Raw genomic sequence first — 20,454 nt, forward strand, 5'->3', positions numbered from 1 at the left:
TACCTCCAAGAAAAAGAGAACCGCCATGATTTGGAACACCGGGTTGGATCTCCTGATTTCCTACACAAAGGGAACAACAGCAACACATGCAAATGAACCACAATTATCATTTTGATATCAGCAAAACCATAGTATTTAGGAAAAAGGAGGGTCTTCTACAAACTGGTTCGGTAAGAGTGGGAATGCTCAGAACACACATACAGAAAGTGATGGCTTAAGAATGCAAACAGAAGAAACATATGCTACAGCTCCCTATCTTCTTTCTTCAGGGTTGTATCCTCAAGAAGGAAGGATGGCATGACAAACACACACAAACAAAAATAACCACAAACTTGTATGACTATTAAACAATGAAATAAGGAAAAATACATACAAAAATCTTTGCATTGGCTTAAGAAAATTGGAAAAGAAAAAAAATGAAGATAGATAAAACAACTTGGCAAAGCATATCATTCATTCGCTCTTACCTGGAGTTCATTCCATTCGTTAGCAACAAAAAAGGACCTCCAGGCACTGATGGGAGCTACAGACGCCTTGGAGCCTGGGGCAGCACTACCTTGCACCAAACGACCTCTTGATCTCTCCCAGTCTATGAGGAAGATGTCTGTCCGACACTGTACAGCTAGCAGGTGGATCACATCGATGAACTGGGGGGGGGGGGGGGGGGGGGGGGGGGGGGGGGGGAGGGGGATGTAATATACACACATTAGATAAGGCAAAAGTGTATATCAATCTATCAATGATTCAACTGTTGCAAGAATAATACTGCTTTAATGGCATGACTACGATGCACACACACACACACAAAAGCAAAACAACTATGTATAGTATTTTAGACATTCTGTAAAAATGTAAACACAAGATTTAACAACTAGAAGATGAAATCTAATTCCAAATAATATCACCTTATGCTCAGCACACCAATTAGATTTAGTTAGGATCAAATACATGCTAAAAATATGTTGTGACTGAATGAGTGATAACAAATGGGATTAAGAAAGGTCACTGCTTGCCACAGCTGGTTTGATGGTGAATATAGAAAAATTTTGATCAAAAGATTTTTGTTGAGTTTTAGAAATGGAATGTAACATTGAACAACACACTTATGTTGTGCTGGAACAACATTAGGTCGATACAAATACGACTCAGTTGAATAGAAATAAATGTTGCACAATGTGAGAACATCAGATATACGGACTTTACTTTTAAAAAAAAATGAGGAAATAAACTGTGATTTTTGTTTAAATGTTACTCACTTTCATGACAAAAGCAACAATGACATACGCTTCAAATGAGCCGGACTGTGCAGGAGTTGGCAGAAGGAGATAGACTTTGTCCTGGCGCTGTAATGTTAGCAAAGAGAGAGGCAGCGACAATTATATACCTCTTTAACGCATTGAAGACTACTTCTGAGTATACTTGGGCAGATTTCTATGGGAAATGTGTGTTGTAGCAAAATCAGCCCATCCTCAACAGGTTAATGCGTTACATTACTTTCAAGGGGTAGGGTGTACTGTACTGAAATTTACTCTGACCAAATGTTACATTCTTACACTGTTACCAGAAAGAGTAAAACATCATACAAATACTGCCTTTTAAGAGGTGCAACATAACACTTGACATCCCCACAGGAATTTTTTTTCCCCAAGAGATAATGATATATATTTTCCTCGAGTGCTCAGCACTGAGAGAGAATATTGTCACAAAGAGAAAATACAATTCCCAAGGGATTGTCAAGTTTTATGTTACAACAACAGACAAGGCAACATTTATTACACTATCATGGTCTACATGAATATGCATCATTTCATTCCAGCCCCATCGGCTAGTCAAAGTCTGGAATTACATTACCTGATGAGATTTCACTGTAGGCAATATAACAGAATCGATCCTCGCTGTCACATGACTGCATTATGACCAATCATTATCCAATATTTACATAGGCCATTTCATATAAACTGTTTTACGACAAGAATATGTGTATCTGTTTACTCTGACACACAAACCTTCGGCAGAAGTAATGATACTTTGTACAGCCTGTATGCAGCCCAACAACAACAAAATGACAAACATGACAGTTTTCAAACACTCCTGGAAAATGGTATCAGATCACAGTAATCAGTCAGCTTGACTTATGCCACATGACAGTGGATAAGGACAAAGGAGCAAGCTGTACCTTGAAGAATAGCAGCCAGTAGAGGGATACTCCAATGGTGACAATCACAAATGCATCAGCAATCAGGCCACAGGCAAAGAATAGGAACTTGAACATGGACTGCAAAAAAAAGGATGAATGTCCAAAATTATGATAACAATTATAAAAAAAATATAAATAAATATCATAACAATTGTACAATACCGGAAATCATCATATTCAGTTATCATCATTTTCAATGGCAGCAGAATTACTTCTACATTTTCTATTCTTCTTTCTTTCTGTTTAATTTACGTATTTCTTTCAATATTGCTATCATTTCTACATTTTAAGGAAAGTTCATGTCAATGTAGCTAACAATAGTCATATTATTACCTATATTATACAAATAATGAATGTTTCTGAGCAATGCAATGGATCCATCGAGGCTTCACCTCATCGAACATTTCATCTTTCATCAAATGAAATATTCTGTCCATTGCACGAATGAAAAACATTTATTATTTGTTTTATGTAATGCCTAAAATAGTTCCTGGTCATCTGATATTTCACAAATTTAGAAACAAGAGAGAATCTGAGATCGCGAGAGTGCTCATTAAGCGTATTACGCTAGCGTGCTGTCGCATACTGTACTAACACTACAAACGCAAGCATTTTACACGCGTAGTGTGCCGGGCTCCCAGCGAGCGTGCAATGGAGCAAATCGTATGGATCCAAAATTGCACAGTAAATGGAGCCACAATTGCACGGATGATGACCTCATAGTGAAATGGGCCAAATGATCAATGTCAAGCAACCAATCAATTGACAAGGATCTCTTCAGGCGTTAAATAAATCTGTCTTATCAGTTGTGGACTACATTGTAGGACAATGGCACAGGGAGTGCCAAACGGTCCACTTCCTAATCACACACAGCACCAAGTTCCACATATTTTCAAAATGGTGTCAATGTGAACTGGGCTGGGCACTCACCACTACATCAATGATGATGATACCAGCACGCCTCCTCCAGGCATTGGTCTTGAACATGGCGTAGAGGAGGAAGAGGGCACAAAAGACCCCCAGAGCTATGGAGATTGAGCGGAAGGTCCCCGCCTGGTTCATGGCATATGACACTTCAAACGTCACCTGGACACAGGTTTCAATCAAAACAACAACACCATAGCTACTACCACTTCACATTTTGTAGTTTACAATGTTCATATCTAATTTCTCCATGTATAAACCATGCACACTGGTACAACATGAAATTCAACTTTTTTCCAGCTTTTTACCATTGTTGTGTTTTGTTTTGTTTTGTTTTGTTTTGTTTTGGTTTGGTTTGGTTGTTTTTTTTTTTTGGGGGGGGGGGGGGGGGGGGGGGAGTAGGGGTTGTCATCTCCTGTAGTAGCCATTTACCAATAGACAGAGGCAATATCAATTTCCATGTCTACAAAGGAGCTCTATGACAGAGACCGAGGTTGAAAGAGACAGAAAGCACATACAGACAGACAGACACTGACTTAGACTGGTTAAAGACACAGAGTAAAATAGAGGGGGGAGAATAGAAGGAGAGAGATCAGAGCAACATATATATTCCAAATATTATTTATTCAAAACACACTAAAGAGGAAGAGACAACACTGATCTAAAGATCTTAGACGAGTAATGTTATCTTAATAGATAAACAGAGAGAAGAGACAATTAAATAACACATGAAATGTGGAATGGGCAAAGGTCATCTTCATAGCCATCTTCAGTGTTTTCAATACAATCTTGTAGTTTACCAAATTAGATTGAGAGCTGTTTCATATCAATCATCACAGATATGGCTGAAAGAAGAATGTATTTTATATTTCAATATTTTCAGCTATCTCATCCATATCCTAATGACAACGTCATAATCCGAGAAAACCACATTTTCACTCGGATATGAGAGCAGGAATCATATAAAATAGACAAATTTCATGGCACATCCATGGATTTTTTTCAGTGACAGACACAAACCAATGATGATCTACACAAAACCGATACACTGACACTGTAACACATGATGCATCCTCAGACCAGCATTCCTGGAAGAGCCGCAAGTATACAGTGCCTTTTAACATGAGCATGGACACTTGTAATACAGTACAGTGTAAGAGTACGCAGGGGAAAATATTGAACATTATCTATCATACTGAACCAAGTGAAAAACAAAAAGAAAGAAAATTAGACATGCAAAATGTTCATAGCTACAGTATCAGGTTCATTCAGTTGGACGAGGCACGTACAGTAGCAGAGTTTTCAGCCTCGTAGTCTTCATAGGCCAGCTGAGAGTAAGTGATTCGTAGAAGCGGTGGGTAGATCATGCCATCTGTTCCATCTCGAAGTGTAACCCTGCCAAATAATGCACATACAAGATGAGGAATCAATGGCGCAACATTGCACATTATTCTATCTTCTGTAGCTATCATACATCAAACAGCTTACTAATAGGTATTGTATACAGACATTCTTCAGTCTGCCCCCCCCCCCCCCCCCGTCTACCCATCTTTCTTTCCCCTCCATCTCTCTCTCTCTCTCTCTCTTTATTTCTATCTATCTATCTATCTATCTATCTATCTATCTATCTCTCTCTCTCTCTGTCTCCATAATTTGCTTGTTTCATGTTGTTTCATGTGGTGAAAAAAAAGAAAAAAGAAAAAAGGCTGATGGCTCCAGTGAGCAAAAAATGTAATGCCTTGAATGTTTTAGTGACTGAAGAAGGCAGTAAACTTTGCAAAAATCTGTTATTTTGGGATGGGTAACCACATCTCAGCTATTATACGATGGTGACTCACTCCAGTTTGATACTAGATGCATAGCGAATGGCACTGGCTGGTGTGTCCACAACGTCTTGTCCACTCAGGTTGTCCACCAGGAAGAAACGACGAGTCAGTCTCCATTGAGACCTATCACTTCCTACAAGGAGAAACCAATTTGTACTCAATGTTTTTAAGAGAATCATCATACTTTCTGCAGGAGTTTACATTTCCCCATCAAGCTACCATACACTTTGTCTTCCACATGGAAAGAAAGCATTCCTTTCCCTGGACCTGGTTTCACATTACTTTTTAGTCTTGATGTCTTTTCATCTCTTTCCCAAATCCTGGACTAAAATGACTCTGCATGAACAGGGTTCGAAATTGGCGATGGTCCGCTGGCCATTGGCCACCCAAAATCATGTCGGACTAGCTAAAAATCATAAAATTCTGAAGTAACTAGTCCGTCTGGCTAGCCAAAATAATTCGTCAGTGTCAAAATTGATTCTAAGTAGTCCGCCTGGCTAGTTAAAAAAAAGTTAAGTGCGACCCCTGATGAAATCCTGATATGGTTCCCTCAATAATGTCCCTTTGCCCCCCCCCCCCCCCTCAAAAAAAAGGGGGTGGTGTAATAATGAATTAATATATATCATCACAAAAATTACATGCAATGAAAGACTAAAACAAAAATCTTAATTAAACAAAAGGAAATGAAATGAAAAAGAAAACTAAATTGAATTAAACCAAATATGCAAAATGAAATGATATCAAAGCAAAATGATAATAAGGGTTATTGCTGAATAAGTACCATCTGTCATGTGACCTTTGAGCATGAGGGTCTTACCTTCATTTGCAGGGTCAAAGTTGGTGATGAGAACAGGAATGTCAAAGAGCTTATTAATCCCATTGTCATCGAACTGCATGTCTGTTTATTAGAGCTAGGAGTCAAGGAATGCAGTATCTGGCATTACAGTGTAGGTACACTGGCACACTGGCCTGCAAAGGTGCATCCACACACATGTTCATACAAGGACTAAATTTCCTAGTCCCTTCACCACTATCGGTAGATTAGAATACACCAAGTTTTAGAAGAGTGACATCATCAACCCTCTGAAGCAGATTACAGAGTTTACAATGTCAGTGTGGTGAAACCAATTCATCATTCTAAGAACCCTATCATAAGTTGCCATGATTTCACCAGTTTTGCTCATATTGGTACTAGGAACTGTGCAGGGCTGCAAAGTATGCTATTCAGAAATATCATGATTTTCTTTTCAAAGGCATAAATCATCATATGATTCTCCTTTTGAATGACAGAAAAACATGTGAACTATGATACAAGAATATCATTGGCAGGTCTACAAAAGTATTGATACTCTGCAGTTACAATTCCTAGTGCATGCAATGATAGGAAATAAAGTTGAACTTCAGATCTTTGCATCCTTGCAAAGTGCTGATTCTCATTAGAAATGCATAAAACATTTTTGACAACTTGGCCATAATCAGAACCATCCTCTCACCTAGATTTACAATTTTGAAACTTGCCTCGACACGAATCTTTGAGAAAGCTTCCAAGTTACTGCTCTTACATGCTCATTCATTCAATAATAATCAACTTGCTGATCAAAAGGATACACATGTCAAAGAAGACTGTTTCATAGGAGTCCCAAAATTGTCTCGCTGAGAGGGAACACTAGATAACACAGACAAGAAAAAAATCCAATAGCACTGAACACACATTTCACAACTAATTGCATAATGAGGGTTGGCAAGATATAAGTAAATTGTATATTTGCCACATGAGAGAATGTTAAAAGCAGCTCCAGCAAGTTTCAATATCAAGTAAGTTTTAAGTTGCTACAAAATCAGTGGGCAACAGACCACTTTAAACCAAATTAATCACAAATGTAGACATGAAGCCTAAATATATGATGATATACCATCATGTGACATGACTTACACAGTACTATAAGACATAATTGGTTCTTACAAAATAATGGAGCAGATCCTACTAAAATAACTGGTTGAGAGCATATACATGACCATGCATTTATTTTGTCTAACACATAATTTTGCTTATGACAGTCATATAAAGTGACGTATAACTGGTCATTAGCACTTTCTCATCATGGTGGTGACCAAGTGAGATTTCATAATTTTATGTACTCTTGAAAATGGCTGACTCTGAATTGAAATGTCTACATCTGAAATTCTTTTGACTAAGAAATGCAAGAGCTTTTTTTAAGAGGGACTGATGATGCTAGTACCAAGAAGAGCAGTTTGACTTTCTATTCCAAACTACACTGCAAAGGTCAATCGTGGTACTGTTCTATTCCAAACTACACTGCAAAGGTCAATCATGGTAATGCAAGAAACCATGCAAATGATCATATGACATATAGAGACACTTTAACATTGTGATGGTGGCCAAGCAAGATTTCATCTTTTTATCTTCTTGCATAAACGCCACTGCGGAATTTAACACCTTTATTTGAAATTCTTTTGATGGAGGAAATGCTAGAGCTGTTAAGTGGGACTGATGCTGCTAGGGATTATCAAATAGGTCTTTTCAACCTCGATGTTGGTGTTAGCGTTTCTATGTGTATGATACCCACAATTACCTCCAAGGCTGCATGTTGTCCCTACTCACATGAAGTATGTTGGTCCCTGCAGAGCTCATGTTAATCTATCGGTCACCTTTGAAAATTACACAATGTCTTAGGATAATTGCAGTTTGAAGATGTTAAGAAATCTGTGGCATTTTAATCCTTCATCAACATCATTAGCCTTATACAAAGTATTCATGGCTGCATCTTTTCACATACAACTTGAACCAAGCACAATCACCTTTTTGTTGTGGTGTAAGCATAACACTAGTGTTGAAGATTGGTAATTATGATCAGTATTACTTGCATTAATCTGATCATCGGGTTTGGAACTCGAATTAGAGCAAATGTTTAGGAGGTAATACCAGCACCTGTGCTAGCACCAAACTTGAAATCACCAAATGTCTCTTGACTTTAGAAAAGGCAGAAGTCAACTCACACTACTCCTGTAGGTTGTGGCAAATGAGTAAGCTGCATCCATCCGCTCTTCAGTGTCTTTGCAAAACTTTGGGAGAGATATAGAGATATACACAGAGAGAGAATCGTCAGCTGATTGATCCACTGTTGAGATACCTGCTCAAGGAATGTACAGGAACATCAACAAAATAATGAGATACAACCCCCCCCCCCCCCCCCCCCCCAAAGCAATTCACATAAAAATGAAACTGAGCATACTCTTTTGAAATGAGATCCGGCTTCTCTGACAGATGAAGAATTGATGTGGTTTATTTCCGGAAGGATCCAAATTGTGATAAACAAACAAACAACCAAATGGACATGATCATCAAGCATTTCCTATGTAACCTGACAAAAAAAAAAAAATCAAAATGAAAGAAAGAAAGAAAGAAAGCACAGAAAAAATACCACACTGTGTGTCATATAAACCTGAACATTCACAACAAAAATAGGAAACCCTGTACTCACTTAGATAATCAATGTTTTTTGACCTTCTGCAATCTTCAAAAATAAAGATTTTGGTGAAATGTTGCTATCCCATGTAAATTCTACATAAAAAAAGGGGACTTACCACTCGACTAGCTCTGACGAGACCATTATCAAAATATGGTTAAAAGGTTACCTATAAAATTGATATGTATAGATTCAGATGCATGTGAGTAACACATCCTAAACCAACCACCCCCCCCCCCCAAAAAAAAAAAAAAAAAAAAAAAATCTGACTTTGACTGCAGTTTAAAAAGATAAAAAACAAAACAAAAATTGAGTTAAACGTGTTACAACTGTCATTAGTCCCGTTATTTCATTTGAAGTGAAAAGTTTATCATTCTGCAAGGAGAGAAGGTCAATATGTCAAATTTGTGTAGCACCAAACACACTGAGAGCAGTAAGATGCCTAGCAAGCTCAGCAGATGGATCTCATCCATTAAACAGACTGCTTGGCTTCCTACCTGTAGTCTGCCTCCTGTCACTGAGTCCACACCAAGGAAAGTGCCATTGGCCGTGTACTGGGCTACTACCAGTGTGAGTTCACTGTCCTATAGCAAACAAGAGTACGAAAAAATTAATCATTGTGCTGATGGGCAAAACAACCATTGGCTAGAAGACAAAAAAAATATAAACAAACACATCCATTTGCCATTGATGCAAACGACAAAATCAAAATCACGCCATCAGCAGACATCAAATAGGACAGAAGCAACAATATGATGAATGTTGTTTCAAAAGCCCCTCACAGATCTTGATCATATTGTCTTTTTCCACAGCACCTGGAAATGTACTTAAGATTGCATAACAGTAACATTTATCCCATTAAAGTAAGAATTTTTGCGTTGAGTTGTTTTTATTGCAACTGATTGACAATCTACCCTTCATCAACGTAAATAAGCACCAGTAAGTCAGTATTCTCAGTAGTTACGTAGCCAGTTGCAACATTTATCTTGTTTATCAAGTCCTCACTTTCATACCCCAAAGTGGATGACCCTGTCCGAATTTCATAGGAGGTCCCACCTACGAATACAATAACTTCTACTGGAGCTCAAATATTCAAAACACAGGCATATACATACATTATATATTATGTGTGTGTGTGTGTGTGTGTGTGTGTGTGTGTGTGTGTGTGTGTGTGTGTGTACAAGATCCAGGAGAGCAGTATAGAATGTGAGGAAGTCATTGATTACAAGTTTTGTGTTGCTTCACTTCCAAAAAGCCTACTTACTGTTGAAGAGCTGTTAAAAGAGAAGACTTTGTTCAGGTCTGTCTGATCAAGAACCTCCTCTGTTGTCCCATCTCCATAGTACAACCATGGCATATTAAGTGGCCTAGACAACCAAGAAAAATTCAAAAATGGTTAGAGTATGGAAGCATATGACATTTAAAAGCAATATACCATTGAAAAAAAAAAACACATAAAAGACTGCATGAGCATGTCCATTCATGCTACAGACTTATAGAAATAGAAGAAAATGTGAGGGGGACAAAATGTTTTTTGTTTGCATTGGAATTATGGAGGTCCTACTGGTTTAACCCTAAAAAGGCCAGGGGGGGGGGGTTGAATCAACCCCCCTCGACATTTTTCGCGACTACTCCGCCGCGCAAAATTTTTTGACCCCACCGTTCGCTGACTTTTTACTTTCAAGTCTTGCGCATCTTTCGACACCATTTTCTCGAAAATCGCGCATACCGTTACGACACTGCGCGACCTTTTATACATGCCTGTCAGACCGAAAATGGCTCAAAAACGTGATTTTGTGTATAAAGTCTATGCAAATGGAGTTTTCTCTTCTTATTCATAGAGATATGATTATTTTCACTTTCAGAGGCTGAAATTAATTAATTTTAGCATAATTATGCTTGAAATAGGTTCTGTCATAAATTTGAGAAAATATAGGTAAAAAGATCAAGGTCAAAGGTCAAAGAAGTCAAAGGTCAAAATTCTGTGTAGAAGTTTTGAAGCCCTCACCTAGTGCCATCACACAAAGCAAACGGAATCGAAATCGGGTTAGAAATGGCGAAGGAGTAGCATTTGGTAGCAAAATGTACAATACAGGTCAATGTTCGAGGTCAAAGGTCAAAGAAGTCAAAGGTCAAAATTCTGTGTAGAAGTTTTGAAGCCCTCACCTAGTGCCATCACATAAAGCAAACGGAATCGAAATCGGGTTAGAAATGGCGAAGGAGTAGCATTTGGTAGCAAAATGTACAATACAGGTCAATGTTCGAGGTCAAAGGTCAAAGAAGTCAAAGGTCAAAATTCTGTGTAGAAGTTTTGAAGCCCTCACCTAGTGCCATCACATAAAGCAAACGGAATCGAAATCGGGTTAGAAATGGCGAAGGAGTAGCATTTTGTAGGCAATGTACAATATAGGTAAAAAATCAAGGTCAAAAAAAAATGATAAAACAAAAGGTCGAAAAAACAAAGAAATACATAAGAAATTCATAAAACAATAAAATACATAAGAAATTGATTTTGATACCAGATTTTTTTTTCATGTACATTGTTTGGAATGCTACAAAGAATGTTATCACTAAAAATTAGGATTCTAGGAGCTTTAATTTCTGATTTACAGCAAAAAGTATTATTTTACGCATATTTCAACATAATTAATTATTATGATGAAAATTTCAATTTTTAAAAAAAAAATAGTTTGGTAGATTACGCGACAGGTAATGTATGTGCCAATTTTCATGGTGATTGCGCGAGCGACGGCAGAGATCTCGGGGGGGGGGGGGGGGGGGGGGGGGGTTGAATCAACCCCTCCCCGGCCACAGAACACCAAAAAAAGCCCGGCCTGGTTAGGATGAAGAGCTGCACAGAAATTCCACAATAAGAAAATGATACAAATTCTTACTAATCTACTCCTCTGTCCCCTATACCTTATCCTACTCAGATTAAAGGTGAAACATAAGTCAGCATGTATTGAGACCATGACTCAATGGGCATACCAATCATCTATGTTGTTGGCCCCAAAGATCTGAGCAGCCCCTACACCAGCAGCACTCCTGTAGTTCTGACACGCCGTGGAGTCAACATTGTACAGCTGCATCACACACATGTTGCCCCACGCTTGACATGCAGTGAAGTTGTAGTAATCCTGAAAGGGCAAAAAACACACATACAAAATTCATCATCGAGGCATTTTAAACCTTCATTATACATATACATTGGACTAGACTGAAACATGTGGACAGTTTTCAGCATTCATTTCATTCGATAATTTGTTTATCTTTATAAACAACTGTGACACTACCCCGTACCTATCAAGTAAATATAAAACACAACTGCTACAGCTAGGATGATGGTGTAGGTGATATTAGGTATTGTGCAACAAATACAGGCCTTGAAATCACAAAGATGGACATGCACTGGCTGTGTACTCTCATTTCTTGATATTGTCACAGGATATTTAGGCAGCACTCGCAAAGCCAATGTGCAAAGCAGTTCATCCTAATAGCTACTATAAATTCTCATTTTGCTTCACTTTTGTTTTTCTTTTTGATATTGAGATAGCCCAGGGTAGAAGTGACAGACATTTGTGCAGATATTAATGTATCATGGTTTATTCATCACACACATTACAGGCTTTTTGATGGATTTTTGTTCTTGTTGGTGTAGGCCTAAATATGAATAGTACATAATGCATGTTGCAGGAAATTGCAGCTGAATGAGAGACACAACTGAATTCAGTTACCTGGCAATGTATGTGAAATAAAGAAGGAAAAAAATTCATGTGTTATATATTGTTATTTCCACAGAGGCCAGCTGCTCAGACAGAGCATTCTAACATCTTATGGTTAACCTCTCCCGCTTACCTCGCATGATTCCTGCACTTCACCAAGGAATTCTGCTAAGAACCAAGACTGACGCACAGGAGAAGTAAGAATCTGCAATGGGATTTTGAAAAATGTAATATCACAAAGTCACATTACTGGTGCTGGGAGGTACTTCAAACTGAAGTAGCAAATGATCTGCAAGTTAAATCAATGAATAAGTTGCATGCATAAACCTATGACTTCTAATGTTTCTCAAGTGTTAAAGATTGTCTTGTGCCAGATTGTCTGCAAGTAGAATCTTACAAAGTTTTAGCACAGTCAGAGAAAAGTCGATCTATTACACAGATGATGTCACTATCTGTTACAAAACTGCACAAACACCATCACACAATTTCATGCATAAAAAAAGAACTTACATATCTTTGCATCATATTATTCTGGAATTGTAATAACTTGGCAATGGTAATGTTGGGAATAACGGCTTTAGCTGCTTAATTACGGTGAAAGCACCATTTCGAAAATGCCTTTCTGCATTACAGTGGGAAATTTGTAAATGTTATCTCATCGTCTTATATGCATATGTGCTTTACTTTTAATCAACGTTCCATGAACACATGAGAAATATTGAAAAATTAAATGACTTTATTTATTTTCTTCTTTTTTTTATTTTGGTGAAATTTGCACTGTTTGCTGTACCCTAATTTATTCAAATTTGAACATGGAGTTGAGCTCCCCTTTAAGATACAATTCCGCTACACCAGGATTGCCATTTCTGGACATTCCTTGGACAAACCTCTGCAGGCTGTTTTTGTCCTACAATTCTCATGGAATACAATGTCAAACATTATACTGGTCAGTCAACAGACAGAAACTGGTAAACATGAGAATGTATTTGTAGAAATAATATGATAAACATGGTGATGATGTAACATTTTGTATGATCCCTCCCTTGTCAGTAATCTACAGTACAATGTTAAAGGGATGGTATAGTTTTGGTGGAGAAGGTGATTTAGGTTTTAACTTTGTGCAAATAACCAGAAACCATTTATATAAAATATTGAAGAGCATACAATTTTAAGAGGAATCAAAAATATTTGATGAAAATCGGTTTTGAAATGGCTGAGATATCCAAAAACAAAGAGGTCCAAATAAAAGGTGGGACCCTCTTTTATTAGGACCACTTTTTATGCTTTATTTTTGGATATCTCAGCCATTCAAAGCTGATTTTCATCAAGTAAACTTACAGTTCCTCCTAGAATTGTATGCTCTTTCATATTTCATATAAACAGTTCATAATTATTTTGCAAAAAGTTAAAACCTGAATCCCTACCTCAACCAAAAACTATACCATCTCTTTAACACTGAAGGTGAGTAAGTGTACTTACATCAAACTCCACGTTGAAAGCTCCTTGAGGCAAAACAGGCAGAGGATCTGGGAAACATACATTGCCTTCCTGAAGTGGAAAAAAAAACAAAAAACAAAAACATGAATTATAAAATATCTTTGTGTTGACCAAGAAAAGTTGTTTGAGGACAGAGGATGTAATTCCCAAGACAATTCAATAGAAACTGTTGATGCAACTTCAAATGAATACTGTCTTAGCAGGGGCGGATCCAGGAATTCGGTAAGGGGGGGGGCGCAACTAATATTTCTGGTGCCACTTCCGGGTTTAATTCAATTTTTTTCTTTTTATTTCTTTTGTTTTTAACAAAAATAAAGGGGGGGTGCGCCGGTTGCGCCCCCCTCTGGATCCGCCACTGCTTAGTGCTAGGGAAATGTTTCTCATTCAGCATATTGCATTCATATCTAAATGATTAAAAAATAGATGAGGCATTTATTCAATTCTTCCATCAGAAAAGTCTTGCCAGTCTATTGAAGGTACGATTCACTTCAAGTAACTTTTTAGATCAAACATAAAATGTACCAGCACACAGTCCATTACCCTACCTCCAAACATCCTTGTGACAAAGATAATACTGAATGAAGATATTTAACACTCACAGAAAGTCTACAGAATTTTGTTTTAAAATGCATCATGCGCAATCACTTATATATCTGCTCAAGCCAGGACCGACAGCAAGCAGCCTACCTGTGGGCAAGTGCAGGTTCCTGTCACAGCAATGAAACTCTGGTGGCAACGTTCACACCTGGAATCAAACAGAGAGTTTCAGTTTGAGTAACATGCATTTCTACCTGTTCTCTTTTGAAAGGGTGGATGAAAGTGAAAAAGGAATTTAAAAGCTTGAGTCAGATTTGATATATATTGTGGTGAGATTGATTGGTTCAATCATTTTTATATTTTCACATTGATTCTTCCCTCAGGCTAGCGTATATCCTTTTTTGATGCTGGAGAATTCATCATGGTAAAGATTTTCAATGTTTCATATGATTACATTTATACCATGATATCTTCTACATATAGCCCACAAATAAATATTACTATATAATCATTTGCACATATGTGTGTGTATATATGTATTTATACACACATACATACTACATAAAATCATCTGTGTTAGCTAAAGGAATTCATCCTCTCCCTTTACATAAGCACCGATAACTTTAGCATTGAAAAGGTTCAGGGGCATTTGTTAAATGCAACTGTCAACAACGCTATAGTAAGCTAGTTACACTACTGAAACATGATGCCCAGCGGTGATTCTGCACAGTTGTACAGTGGAATTGAAATCAGAGGTCGCTGGTCTCTTTAAGCAGGTGGCCGCTATACACAGGTTCTTAATCACAGTTTTCTCTGCAGGGAATTCCCATGCGGTCACTATAGGCAGGTTGCATTATACACAGGTGGCCACTAGAGCAGATTAGACTTTAGTTGTTTTGAATATTAAAAGGTAAGCAGCAGATCTACATGTATGACAACTTTATAGTGACCTGTAAAACCCCAAATTTTCATGTGCAAAAAAAAAAAAAAACTGTCATGAATTTCGCGAGGAGGCGGGATGTGCAAAGGTAAGATGCACGCAAAAGGGTTTGTCTAAACAATGTGTTGAATGTCAGAAGCAATTCGCGAAAGTTTAATGCCGCAGAAAAGGCCATCAGCTCCAATTCACAAAAGTTCTATGCTACCAATGTTTCTGGTTTTGCAGTATGTGGTGTCTTCTGGAGTGTCAAAAAGTTTGGTCAGATGAAGAGAAAAACTGGACTCACTGCAGGTCCTCACTATCTGGCTGGGTCTTGGCTGCACATAGCACACATGTCTTGTTGGCTTGAAGCTCACCAGTGATGCTGTACTCCACTGCAAAGAAGACAGGGAAGAAAAGTGAAATCTGCTGCCATTGACCAATACTATTCCAAACAAGGAAAAGTAGAAATTACGCGGTGCGTAATATAATATGTCCCCGCTGGAAGTAGCATTTTGTAGCAAAATGTACAATATAGGTCAAAAATCAAGGTCAAAGGTCAAAGAAGTCAAAGGTCAAAATTCTGTGTACAAGTTTTGAAGCCCTCACCTAGTGCCATCACACAAAGCAAACGGAATCGAAATCGGGTTAGAAATGGCGAAGGAGTAGCATTTTGTAGCCAATGTACAATATAGGTCAAAAATCAAGGTCAAAGGTTAAAGAAGTCAAAGGTCAAAATTCTGTGTAGAAGTTTTAAAGCCCTCACCTAGTGCCATCACATAAAGCAAACAGAATCGAAATCGGGTTAGAAATGGCGAAGGAGTAGCATTTTGTAGCAAAATGTACAATATAGGTCAAAGGTCAAGGTCAAAGGTCACAACTGAAATTCTGTGTACAAGTTTCAAAGCTCCCATGTAGTGCTATCATATAAAGCAAACAGAATCAAAATTGGCTCATAAATGACAGAGAAGTAGCAAATTGAACATTTTGATCACACACGAACGCACACACATACACACACACATACACACACACACACACAGACACACACACGTACGGAGCCCGTTTCATAGTCCCCTGCTCGAACTCGTTTGGCAGGGACAACTACTGCATCAAGACAACACTTTTCTATGCACTCTTAAATTTCACAAATTGTGAAGATTATGAATAGGTATTCATAAAGTTCAATATTCATTAGAAGACTTCTTTGCATCCATTTGTAGTCACATTCTGAAACTTGCCACTATCATACTAGAAACCAATCTATGCTTTGCCTGTGAAGAGTACATCAGTTATTACACATCATATTTAAACTTTAAATTCTGTGTCAAAAGAAGCGGTCTCCTCCTTGCTATATGACAAACACTGGTAATAAATGAATATGAGAAAAAGGCAGTACAAACAGGGCTCAATATTAGGGGTGGCCCAGTGGCCCAGGGTCACTAAAAATTGATGTCTGATTACGAAATTTCCAAGAAACACTTAAATTGCAAAATGGATTACTATGTTTCCATTTATTTTGGGCCACCAAAATTTCAGATTCCAAGTTTTTAGTAGTCCGAGTGGGCCACCAGAGAAAAAATGTCAGTGTATTTACAGCATGTGAACCCCACCCCCCTCCATCACTCAGAGCATGATCTTGCAAGTGAGAAAATCTACACGTGCAGTTACACCTTTTTGAGCAAGAATGTTGAATACTCACCACCAATCTCACTGGCTCCACAAGAGGCACACTGTGTGGTGACCGGGTTGATGGTGCATCCAATGCACTCCCACCCATCAGATGTAGCCCTCTGAAGAGATATTTGTCATTAGTACACATTTAATTATAAAGAAAAGAGCACTCTTAAGTCTTCACCTTTACCTTTTCCGAAGATACTGAAAGATTGCTGCATAGCAGCAGTTGGGCTTCCAAGTCTATCCTCTTCTGTCTCATCTCTATCATCCCCACTTAATGGTGGGTGGTTACTTGTCCGGTTCAAAAGAAAGGCAAGGCAAGGCAGACAGGCTGTTTGTAATTACTGCTCATCACAGGTCAGAGTTGACTATTATGTTTACTTACATGACCTTCGGTAAATTAAGACTGAAAACCAATAACTGTACTCTTTCAAGATTTGATTAGGAATATTGCAATCCAAACTAGGTAAATTTAGGATTGGAAGAGTAATCCTCTACCTACATTAGTTGCAACCATGTGAGATAATAATTGTGATGTTACACAAATTCTAAAAGCAGCTTTAAAGATTTGACCCCCTGAGTAAATTCAGTTTGCCCAAAATAAGACGATAAATTCCAGTACCCAAGGTTTAAACCTTGCTCCTTTTTGCCTTTTCATGATGGGCAATGATTCCTTTATGTCTTTGCTCTACAATTATGAACAGCTGTCCAATTCTGTTGTGAAAAGTTTATCCATATGATCATCGATGTTAACCTTTTCTGTATGAGATACTCAAATCGCCTCACTTTTTCATTGGATTCACAATGTATGTTCCTGTACATCATGGGTTAGCAATATTTGCAAAATGATATTAGCTTGGTCAGTTTACCCGAACAACACAAGGATCATGAATGAAAAAATGAAAGTAAAACATCCTACCTCCCCAGCTGGACAGGGTGTGCACACCACCTCTGGTCCTCCATTATTTGAAGTCATCTTGAAGTAGGGCGTACACTGACATGAAAACCCTGGAATATACAAATGAGAACATTGTAAACTTATGTAGCAAAACTGTGTGTCAGCTGTCCTGAAAACAGTAGGCTGGACATGGCTGGCATTGCCTTTTGTATTGCATGAAGAACAAGTTGAAGTAATTTAATGCAAATTCTGCCTAAGATTGATGATTTCCAATGGTAAGGATTTCAGCTTTCAAGATCTCACTAGTCCCACCAACGTCGGTAGTTTAACAGTGCTCACTACAAGTGTAGTAGTAAATTTTACATCTCAACATATGTGGATATACAGAGCTCTAACGTTAGATCTACTAGTGTAGTGGGCCGTAGTGCTACAATTTTTACGCACTTTAATTTAAAGGTTTACCTGACCGCACCAGCAACCCTAACCTGTACCGAGTCGGGGTCGCATGGCAGCCCTATGGCTATTGAAGAACCGCGTGATATAGCTTAGCATTTTGGTGACCAGAGACCAAAATACAGGGTTTTACACTGAAATTCGTAGCCATACTGTTAAATAGATAAGATACGTACAATCAGAGGCGCGGATATCGATTTAAGAAATGATCTGTTTTAAGAGCCCAGATTAGCGCATGCGCTAACAGCCTTGCTGTCGATCAGGTATGGATAAAATGTAGCACATATTATAATACACAATGTATGCGTATGGAAAAAAACACACAGGACGCGGACGGCTAGCTGAGAACTGAAATGAATATTCATTCGCGCATGCGCAGATCATTTTATTTACGTGATGTGTTCAAAATGGCGATTCGCACCTCAAGGAGACAGTCTCAAAGATGATGACAATTTATCTTGTTTTCGGAGGCAATGGTGAGGGATACTGTAAAAGTGGTTTCTTTCGCGGTGGTTTGATTTTCGCGCTTTTCGCGCTTTGAGGTTAAACCGCGAATTTAGCATCACGCGAAAATTATTTGAACTCGTTGGTTGTTACAATGCTATCATTACCGACCACGAATTTAAACACAAGCGAAAAAGTCGGCACCAATGGAAACCGCGAAAGTTTCTGTACGCGAAAGAAACCACTTTTACAGTAGGGTTGGGGGTATCACGTATCGTCACCCTAAGGATCTGTAGCTTGTTTATTCTAAAAATATAATACAAATCTGCCTAATTCTTACCTCAAATATGCCATAAATACTGCAGTTTTGAATGTCGTGACCGTCTCATTGATTATGAATCTCCATTTTAAAATAGCGCAATTTTAGTGCGTGCGTTCCGTTTTCTTCGCGCAGCTAAAAAGGGAACCTTGCGATCGGCACCCCCTCCCCTCCATAGGTATACACGTGAATTTCACAGCATACGTAATACACGTGAATTTCACAGGCCATAGGTAATACACGTGAATTTCACAGACATGCGTCGTTACTGAGCGGATGTGTAATTTTTAGCTTGGTTTGTTTGAGTTTGATTTTCGTTTCTTCGTTTTTGTTTTTATAGCTAATGACACTTAATCCCGCGCGTACTTTTTCGTTCTATACGCAAACAGCCATGATACGCAGGGTGCCGATGGGAAGGTGCCCTGCCGATAGGTGGTGCCCCAACCATACATAAGATAACATATAACAACAATATGGTATTACAACATGTGATTTTTCGTTGTGAATCCAAGTGTTGTTTACTGAATTGCAAGCATCGCAGCGCACTTGATTACTTCACTAAATTGCATACAAGTTGTCGGGGCGCTGTTACTGGTTACAGCACCCCGCGCCGGGGTTAAGCAAAGGTTTGCCGTGTGTTGTTATGCATATTTCCTCATTAAATTTAAATTAATTTAAACTTAAATTTACTGTAAATTATTATGTACACACTCGTCACTAGACATCTATGTCTAGTGGCTACATCTACGAACTACATCACTGAAATTCCATGAAATTCTGCTAACACCAAGGGCAAGCAAAAATGCTCAAGATTCTACAGGAATCAAATATTCAGTCACAAATACCGAATTTCGTAGCTATCGTCATGAATGAAACGAGAACGATGTCAGTTAGTTGTGCGCTAAAAATCCATCCACAGCACAGGTCGCATGATCGCAACATACAGGAAAATAAAGCAATGGGACTGACAAGTGAAGGTCTGAGTAATACTTTACCATCAGTGGCTGGCACTTGATTCTCGCCACATGCATCACAGTTTAGCTCCACAAAGTCGTAATATTCTCCATTATCATTACACTGATCTTTCGTTATATAAGGAAACGAATAAGATGACACAGTCGTTGTTAAAACCGCAATTGCAAGAAAATATTTCACCAGAAATGCCAGCGAAGGAGCCATTGTCGCTCTAAATTGTTTGGATCTGTTTGTGTGTAAAATCAACTGCGATATGTTCTCTCCACTAAGTACTGCCAAGGAGGTACTAAAAGTACTAGGCAAGCTTGCCTAGTACCTCCTTGGTACTGCCAGAGCACCAGCAGGAGGTACTAGTATGGTACAGGTGTAAGGTGGGAAGCTCTGTCCCACCTCCCACTGCTTTGCTAGTCACTCACTTCCACAGACAAACCCATCCTCTCTATCTGGAGAGAAGAGATCAGTGAGACACACGTGTAATGAATAAATTAACGAATAAATAGATTAGCTAAAACACGAGTATACAGGGAGACACACGTGTAATAAATAAATTAACGAATAAATAGATAAGCTAAAACACG

General features: G+C 38.4%; 1 protein-coding gene across 1 annotated transcript in view; it reads right to left on the reverse strand.

Moving 5' to 3' along the window:
* Positions 1-20,080, reverse strand: part of LOC139729785 (meckelin-like) — a 29,487-nt gene extending 9,407 nt beyond the window's left edge. Inside the window, exons 1-20 of the mRNA XM_071640718.1 lie at positions 19,897-20,080; positions 17,707-17,795; positions 16,813-16,903; positions 15,418-15,505; positions 14,342-14,399; positions 13,637-13,705; positions 12,291-12,362; positions 11,424-11,572; positions 9,700-9,802; positions 8,933-9,019; positions 7,966-8,031; positions 6,556-6,613; positions 5,765-5,845; positions 4,960-5,080; positions 4,411-4,516; positions 3,128-3,283; positions 2,177-2,275; positions 1,257-1,343; positions 468-647; positions 4-60 (exon numbers count right to left, since the gene is read on the reverse strand). Coding sequence (XP_071496819.1) covers positions 4-60; positions 468-647; positions 1,257-1,343; positions 2,177-2,275; positions 3,128-3,283; positions 4,411-4,516; positions 4,960-5,080; positions 5,765-5,845; positions 6,556-6,613; positions 7,966-8,031; positions 8,933-9,019; positions 9,700-9,802; positions 11,424-11,572; positions 12,291-12,362; positions 13,637-13,705; positions 14,342-14,399; positions 15,418-15,505; positions 16,813-16,903; positions 17,707-17,795; positions 19,897-20,080 — 2,001 coding nt within the window. The remainder of the gene's footprint in view (positions 1-3; positions 61-467; positions 648-1,256; positions 1,344-2,176; positions 2,276-3,127; positions 3,284-4,410; positions 4,517-4,959; positions 5,081-5,764; positions 5,846-6,555; positions 6,614-7,965; positions 8,032-8,932; positions 9,020-9,699; positions 9,803-11,423; positions 11,573-12,290; positions 12,363-13,636; positions 13,706-14,341; positions 14,400-15,417; positions 15,506-16,812; positions 16,904-17,706; positions 17,796-19,896) is intronic.
* Between the last annotated feature and the right edge of the window lie 374 nt (positions 20,081-20,454).

Source organism: Diadema antillarum, unplaced genomic scaffold (genome assembly GCF_040938485.1).
Source record: "Diadema antillarum isolate AM-2024a unplaced genomic scaffold, OU_Dant_1.0 seq00000263_RagTag, whole genome shotgun sequence".
Classification (NCBI taxonomy): Eukaryota; Metazoa; Echinodermata; class Echinoidea; order Diadematoida; family Diadematidae; genus Diadema; species Diadema antillarum.